General features: G+C 29.3%; 1 protein-coding gene across 1 annotated transcript in view; it reads right to left on the bottom strand.

Annotated features, from left to right (window-relative positions):
- Window positions 1-890: 890 nt before the first annotated feature.
- Window positions 891-8,768, bottom strand: part of LOC106478849 (WD repeat-containing protein 61-like) — a 31,469-nt gene continuing 23,591 nt past the window's right edge. The window contains exons 8-10 of the mRNA XM_013939422.2: window positions 5,458-5,551; window positions 2,171-2,263; window positions 891-1,314 (exon numbers count right to left, since the gene is read on the bottom strand). Of these exons, the coding sequence (XP_013794876.1) occupies window positions 1,146-1,314; window positions 2,171-2,263; window positions 5,458-5,551 (356 nt within the window). The 3' untranslated portion in view covers window positions 891-1,145. The remainder of the gene's footprint in view (window positions 1,315-2,170; window positions 2,264-5,457; window positions 5,552-8,768) is intronic.

Below are 8,768 nucleotides of genomic sequence, written 5' to 3'. Positions count from 1 at the left end.
CATAAACATAGATGAGACATGCACATATGGACCCAGTTGCAATACTCTTACCCCTGGGGTGAGAGTAAATATAACAAGACTAAATATTTGGAAATTTGTATATGAAACACTATTATATAACTAAACGTTTTCAAGGACTGTATTACTTCACATTATTTTACTTCTACTCGGCTCTAACATTTCAAAACTCTAACTCGTACCATTTTATGAGTGACCTTGAACTTTCATCAAGAATGCTTTTGAAAAATCTTTTATGAGTAACTGTACAGAAGAAATTGTAAAATATTAATATTCTTCTTCCTTACTACTCTGTTCATGTGCTCAGATTGACTGATGTTGTGTCTGAAACAAGGTCAATCAGAGAAATTGCATACCCTTACCAAACTGTTCCATAATACTGAGGCAAGGTATGGTTTCTGTCTGGAAGTGAACCATTGTAAAACAAGGGCAATCAGAGAAATTGCATACTCTCACCCAGCTGCTCCTTTTAGAGATTGCATAAGTTTATATTGGATAACATCAAATTTAACCTTTGAAAACCGAGAAAATCCTTCTCAGATCTAGAATGATCTTTTACAATGTTTCACTTCCAGACAGAAACCATACCTTGCCTCAGTATTATGGAACAGTTTGGTAAGGGTATGCAATTTCTCTGATTGACCTTGTTTTACAATGTTTCACTTCCAGACAGAAACCATACCTTGCCTCAGTATTAACTTATGTTTTACTTAGTACATGGTAATTGGTTTTTCAAAGAATAAGAATTTACAAATACTTTTAAATAAATTTAGCAGCCAAACTTCACCAAATGTAAATATATTTACTATAATTTAGTTTAGTTTTCAAAATGTACATGGATATGTGTAATGATAAAAAAACAGCCACACTAGTTCAATGCCACAGTTTTTTTATGTTAACTTTGACTATTAGCTTATATACAAATATAACTGATTTTTCTTATGTTCTTGAAGCAGATGTTTTTGAATACAATTTGTGGGTTCCTTATAGTAAAGAACAAATACGTTACAGAAGCAACAACTTGGATTGACATAGATTTAATACACTATTCTCTAGTTCTGGTAAATCATATTTTAAATGACCATTCACACATTAAGCACAATACCACTCAAAAAACATGAAACAGTTCAAACTGGACAGTCATATATAGCAATAGTTTTGTCATCTGAAACTGACACAATTCTGCTACCATTACTGTTGTATTTGGCACACCATACTTGGTCAGTGTGCTCTTGAAATGTGTGGGCACACTCTCTTGTAGAAATGTCCCAAACCTTCACTGAATGATCTGACGAACTGAAACAGAGAAAAACTTTTTAATACAGTGCACTACATATTTTCTAGTTTTATGACCTGAACATAAAATGATCTTGAAATAGTTTCCAGCAACAAATATAACAATACAACTCTAATTCTATCCACAGAGAAAACAAATTGAAAATGGTTTCCATCTGAAACAAATGGCTTTTCACTCGGGATACAAATATTAAATATTTTGCCTGCAACAGGAGAATTAAATACATACAAATTAATTCTCAAGTGGACACTTAGGTGATTTCCAATTACACTTTATCTGAACTCATACTTTGCCATTAAGACGTAGTAGAAGTATCATAATAGTCAAACATGCACAGAAGTCATCCTGTCTCTTGAAAGTAACCCAAGCCTAATGCCCATTTCCCCTTTTATCTAATACAAGATACCATAAAATTCCTTCCCCACCTCAGACATTTTGTATTTAATTATTTTTGAACACTAAATGTATGATAGATTCTGATGGTTAAGTGGAATTAAAACTTTAAGGAAGAAGCAATGTAATAAAAAAATTAAGTTAACCAGGATAATCAGCAGTTGGTTGTTATAGACAACCTCAATAAAGAAGCCATAGAAGTCTTGGGCAGATGAATAATTATTAGTTTTTAATTGTTTCAAACACTTATCAGGTCAGACAACATTTTATTACAAATTTCTTCAGACTAAAATTTACATATCTTCCTTTTAAGTTCACCTGAGGAAATGTGTGGGAAGCAAGGCTAACAACCAAAGTAATTTATTTAACATAGTATATTATAATTCTTATACTGTATAAAACTCCTGTTTTTTGGAACTATTTAAGATACTACATCATAAAGGTATATTACATGTTACTTACCTTGATACAAAATGCATGTTGTCTGGAGAGAATGACACATTTAGGACCCATGACCCATGTCCTGATAATGTCCCCACTAGGTTTGCATGTTGACTATAGAAAAGAAAACGTTAATATAAAAAATTATTCCCACATTGATCTGTTTACACAAGTCTAAAGAAGCCTAATATATTAGCTTGGTTCCAACAAATAAATTCTCAAGAATCTTTTATGTTAATAGTGGGACACCAACCCTTTCATGTCGGGATCGTACAATTTGTGGAAATCAAGTCACGAATTTCAATTGTACAACAATACATGCATAGCCTTTCAAAAGTGGTAAGATTTTCTTAAAATTTATAAGGATCTTGTACACAAAGAAAGACATTATTATAATTAAGTTTTTAGTAAAAGTATATTATTATTTTTCTAGTGTAGTTACTTGCATTCAAACTATTAAAAAAATTGTGTGAAAGGCGATTTTTATTTTAAGAATAAAAATACTTCATTTTATAGTTTTCATATTTCATTTACATAACCTCTAGAACCTCATACATGAAAATCAAAATATTTTTGCATATGTTTATATATATATATATTTTTTTTCATTTTCTCTACCATATCACTAACTCTAGCTATTATCATCAATGTGCAATGATATGATTAAAAGTAGGAAATAGAAAAAAGTATGTATCTTTTAATTTTTGTGGGAATATCTTAAAATATATTCTTTTGGTTATATTTGAAATTTCAGGTGTTTTCTATTTTACATGTAGTTAATTTTTAATGTTTTATCTTCCTTTCTTGTCCTTTAGCACACATTATTCATCTTGACACAATTCAACAGTGCTCTCAAAGCATGTTACAGTGTCTTTGGGAGATATGCAAAACCTTTCTGCAAAATTTTTCGTTCACCACATAATATCATAAGCCTTGAGAATGGACACAAAGTATGTGTATATTTAAAAAATGTTTAAACCTTTTAATTATGCATTTTAAAACATAACTAAAATATAATAGTAAGACCTAAACAAAATTTAAACTGTATCTCTAACTTTAACATATTTAGGTAAGAAACAAGTGTAATTACTATAGTCGATCAAGCAGCTAACAACACTATAGTTAGTTCCATGTACCTTGTGACAACAACTGGGCACCAATTTCAAAATAATTGTTGTTAGATTACAGTTTAAAATGAGCTTTTTCTAATGATTATACACATGTGTATGTAAAATCTACATGTAGGTTATAAAGCTGAAACAAATCTGTTGAAGGTGGGTTTGGCACCTGTCAGGGGTTGAAAAAATGTCTTACTTGTTTTAACTATATTCATTCAGAGAACTTTGAAATGTGAGAATCAATTGGTTATGTAAGCATCTTATTATTTAAACGTATCTCTACTCAACTACCAAGATACACTGAGCCAAAGTAGAGAATTTTCATAGCTCATTGGTCACATGATAATACATCTGAAGTTTTAAGTAGTTTTTTAAAGGTTTATTTTGAAATAAAGGACTTAAAACTTAGATAAAATAAAACTTTGAATCATAACATACATTATAATATTAATGTCTTTCACATATATTGAGAGTAAAAGCATTTAATTAATTTTGAATATAACACAGTGACCTGCACGGAAAAGCATTTAAAAGGGCACCCATTGTGAAAGGGTTAAGTAAAGTAAGGTAAAATAAATGCACTGTTAGATTGTATCTACAGTACACCACCGATTTTCCGGCAACTGGTGGTCTGGAACCTCCTTTAATCTGGACAAAATTATGAGAGCACACTTGAAATTCCAGCGACCACCAGACTACTTCACTGGCCAGCCACAGATAGCATTGCATGTGGTGTGCACTCTTTCAGAACAGACTACTTACATTTTAAGTAGGTATGTCACTCTCATGAAAATTTTCTTATAAATATTAAACTAGTGTATCAAATTGCTTGAATTTTTTCATGAATGTTGCCAAGAATATGTAGTTCAACAAGATGCAAATATTTAGTTTCAATTTTTTAAATTTTTTTACAATGCAGAATGTTGATAATAGTGTATGAAAATTCAAAATATAACGTACTTGAAAATAACAATAACAGTAAAATTCTAAAATTTGCCACTTTGGAAGTGGTACTACTGCAACATCCTTTGTAAGTACAATAATTATAAACATTTTTCATTTATACTGTACTAATAAACCTGTATCATTTATACCTGTACTAATGTATTTTATTAATCATTTAATTCACATTGAATTTACATTTAATATTTGTTTTATTTAAGTTTCTAGCAGTCCATGGTGCTTTAGAGACACGAGAGGGGTATAATTAATGGGTCAGAGGTGTATTGTTGAATTATTATTACATGACCTCTGTTGGTCCGGCAAAACAGATAACCCAGCAAGGCTCTGGAACCAAGAGTGCCAGAAAATCAGTAGTGTACCTGTACCAGTTTTTATAGCTAATGTTATATTAAGATAAAGATTATAGCTTTTTTTTTAATTTATAACAATAATGATACTATAATAGTTTTAAGAATTCTAAGCAGCTTCAAAGGATAAAAGCATCTTCAGCAACCATTCCAACATTACCTCTGAATAATGAAAGTACTTATTTCACATTGAAAGTTTAAAGAACATTTATTAGTATCAAATCTAAAGTTCTTTTGTTGGTTAGTTGTAATATGCTCATGCTGGATGATTATGGCAGGGAAATTTGACTGGCATATGTTACATCTAAATTTGAGCCCAGAATGTGGCACATAAGTGAGAAAGCTCTAAAAAAATATAACATCTGAATCTATTATCTAAGATTTAATTTTAAAACTGAAAAAATTATCTGTAGAAACCATTTGATGTGCAAATTGCAAAGTACAGAATTAAAATCCACTATTTGAGGAAACCATAAAATCATTACACACATACAGCCAAAAGTATTACAAATTTTAACATTTAGTCAATAATGATCACTTTTATACAAACAAAAAAAAATACAGTTATTAATTACCAGCCCAGCAGTCAATATTTTCATCATGTAAAAAAACATTATTATTTTAAGCATATACACTAATACGAAAGTAATAGGTTAATGAATTAAAATAGAGATTTTACAAGTATATCAAAAACTGTACTTGAAAGCTTACAATTTGGGGATAAGTAATTTGAAAACTGACAGAGCTTGGTGACACCATTTCTTTTCAAATTGTAAATTTTCAAGCATTATTTTAATGTTACTGCATACATATTCTAAACTTTAAGCAAACCAGTACTGAAAAATCAATATATCAAAGTACCCAAAATATTTCTACTTACACATCATAAATTTTAATATGACAGTCATCAGAAGCTGTCACTAACATCTGGGAATCAGGTGAAAATGTTAGTGACCTAATTGGCATGGCATGTCCTAAATAAAAATGTCAGTAGTATTCTGTCAATCTTTACATGTTCAATAAAAAGATGTATGATTATGATAAGAGAAAAGAATAATTTGCTTTTGAAATTTTTCAAACACAACAAGGGTAATTTCTTTATAATCTCAAAAGAAAAAAAAGAGATAACTTGACTGAAGATGAAGCAATATCAAATGATAGTTACAGCTTTATTCACCAGTCTGTTTCATCATTTAGACATTAACATCAGAAAAAAGTTAATGAAACATTTTAAAAGCTGTATATAATACAACAGCTTTGCTTACATTTCAAACATTAAACTTAGTAGCTAATAAAACAGCCTTGCTTACATTTCAAACATTAAACTAAGAAGCTAATAAAACACCCTTGCTTATATTTTATACATGAAACTAATAAAGTACCTTTGCTTTCACTTTATCCATGAAAGCAAGAAGCTCAAATAATACCTTTGCATAAATGTTATCCATAAAACTAAGAAGCTAATAAAAAAAAACCTTGCTTATATTTTATACATTATAGAAATAGCTAATACAGTACCCTTGCTTTATGCATTTTATACACAGAAGTTAATAAATTAAGCCAAGAAATTAATAAAAAACCATTGTTTCTTACATTTTAAGCTCACTTTGAACAAAAAATAAAAAATTTTTAACCTTAAGAAACAGTTAATTCTTTCCAGACCAGAGTGGTATTACTGATAAACCGTTTTATTTTTCTTCACTCAGTTAAATATCTAATGAAATTGCATGAAACTGAGTACAATTTACTAAACAGTATCTAGTTTTGGCTTAAAAATTTCTTATGATTTAAAACAGTACTTCTATCATTTTCTAGGTTATGAAATTTCCCCAAATTATTTTATTACACAGTTTTGAAAATAATTTTCAAACAAAAATCCTGTGTCTGGATTTGATCAGTTATATTTCATATATCCAATCAGTTTTAACTCTTGATATTCATTAACATATATCTTTAGATACTTTATCTTACTACTTGCAGTAGTCATCATTTTCAACTATAAATCATAACAAAAATGACAAAAAACGGCTAACATTAATTGGTGACCTAGGTTCTGAACTTTAAAAATGTTAACATCAGTACCTTTGTTAGGCTAGGTAGCAATATTTTTGCTAACAGTGTTCTTGGTTGAGATAAGTTTATGTCTAATAAATATAGTTCCTTTTCAATAAATAATAAATTATTTTATTTACTTGCATTTATCAATTACAATAAACTTAATAGCATTCAACAGATAAGGATCTGATTTGTTGGAATATTTTACCATACTCCCTTTAACCCAACTAAGCTTACCTGATGTCTTATCATACACAATTTTTGTAGCTTTCAAACAGATATAATTAAACATGAACATTTTCAGGAATGAAAAAATAATTTAAAGAAACAATAAAAAAATTCTGAAATCAGTTGTTTGTTCCTAAATGTTGTAAACTTCCCATTAGAATCTTTGTTCACCTCTGCAGGAGCTGCATCTAGTCCCTTTCCCACAAAACCGTGTATTATTGCTCATACCACTGGGTTACACTGACATGAATAATATACAAACTGCTCTATCCAATCATATTTAAATGACACCTGTAGCTTTTTTTTCAAAGCCATGCTTCATTAGTAATTGTTCAGACCACATGCTGTTACATCATAAATGGGTGAGCATGTAGGGATTGTAGTAATAAAACTACTAAAATGAAAATCATGTGATAAATAGAACATGGATAATTATATTTTCAATGGATGATAAATCTTTAATAACTATAATCCAATACTTTGGGATTAGCAGAAGAATTCTAAAAAAAAATTTTGTTAGTGCAATGTTTATAGGATAGACTCTTTGGAGCTGCACAGAAATAAATGTTGGTACATTTTTTATATTTTTTCTTTGCAAATAACACTAAATAAGAGTGATAAAGTATCAATTATAAAATATTTTCAAGTTAAAATAGTTAAAACAGTCAGAATTACTATTTTTATTCAAACTATAAAATTTGACATGCATGTGTACACGCTACACCACAAAGGTACTATGTGGTCCATACAGAGTTATAAAGTTTTAGTGGAGGACTCGATAATGGAAGCTTTGTCAGGAAATTATCTAAATGTATACACAAGTTTACAATTCAATGCAAACTCACTTATAGATTCAATCACAAAATTCAAGAAAATTTGCAAGGTGTAACTAGTTGTGTAACAGAACAATAAAGATTGAGTAATAGAGTTGGATGATTAATTCAATTAACCATTTAATGTCATGAAAATAATCAACTTATCTCAATTAGTATTTCCAATTATTAATGTTTGTAATTATTTCAACTATCCAAATAATCAAAATATTGCCATTATGGCTTCTCATTATTATTTTGATTAATTCATTAATTAGTGTCACAATTCACAAAAATAATCAACTTATCTAAATTAGTATTTCTGTTTCTTACTATTTCTGATTATCCCAACTATCTAAGTCTCATGGGAGAATAATCAATTAGTTGAATGTAATTTATTAATGAACTCAATAAATGATTATCAAATACCATTAATCACCCAGCTCTATTAACAATCTCAATACAAGGCTCGGTCAATTTGACCAACCATGTGACCTTTTTGTACTTGTTTAAAGTCTTTATAGATTTAATACTTACAACTCTCAATATAGTTGGTATATCTGCATGAAATTTGGCCATCTTTCAGTTAATGTTACAAGTCTTTCACATACAAAAAGTCATATTTCTTAGTGAAGTATTTTTAATACAATAAAATAAAGATTTGTCCAAGAATACATTGAGTATTTGTTTTGAATAGTCCGTGTGTAAATTAATTTTTATGTTAAAATTAAAAATACTTTTTCCTCATCTCAAAAATCTCAAATTTCCTTTGTGTAGTCCCTAAAACCTCCTATATGCATTTCAAAGTTTTTTTTTCAAAAAATCCTGAACTTCCCCTACTGTGAGAAATATATATTTTCTCTAGGCATCCCCTCTTCTGTAATTTATTCACCACCCCTCCTATAAGTCCAAAATTTAAAGTAAATTACTCACTATCAAATCATCATCCCTCAGACAAAGTATAATTTTTATAGCCTTCAATCTTATTTGGTTACAGAGCCATCAAATAGAAAATGAGACCCCTCTTGTCACACCCACCTGTCACATCCTCTCTTTTAAGATTTGTTAACTCTCTCAACATGGGCTCGGTCAATTT

Source organism: Limulus polyphemus, unplaced genomic scaffold, assembly GCF_000517525.1.
Source record: "Limulus polyphemus unplaced genomic scaffold, Limulus_polyphemus-2.1.2 Scaffold254, whole genome shotgun sequence".
NCBI classification, from domain to species: Eukaryota; Metazoa; Arthropoda; class Merostomata; order Xiphosura; family Limulidae; genus Limulus; species Limulus polyphemus.
The sequence above is the reverse complement of the archived record's forward strand: the minus strand, read 5'-3'. Positions and strand labels throughout refer to the sequence as shown.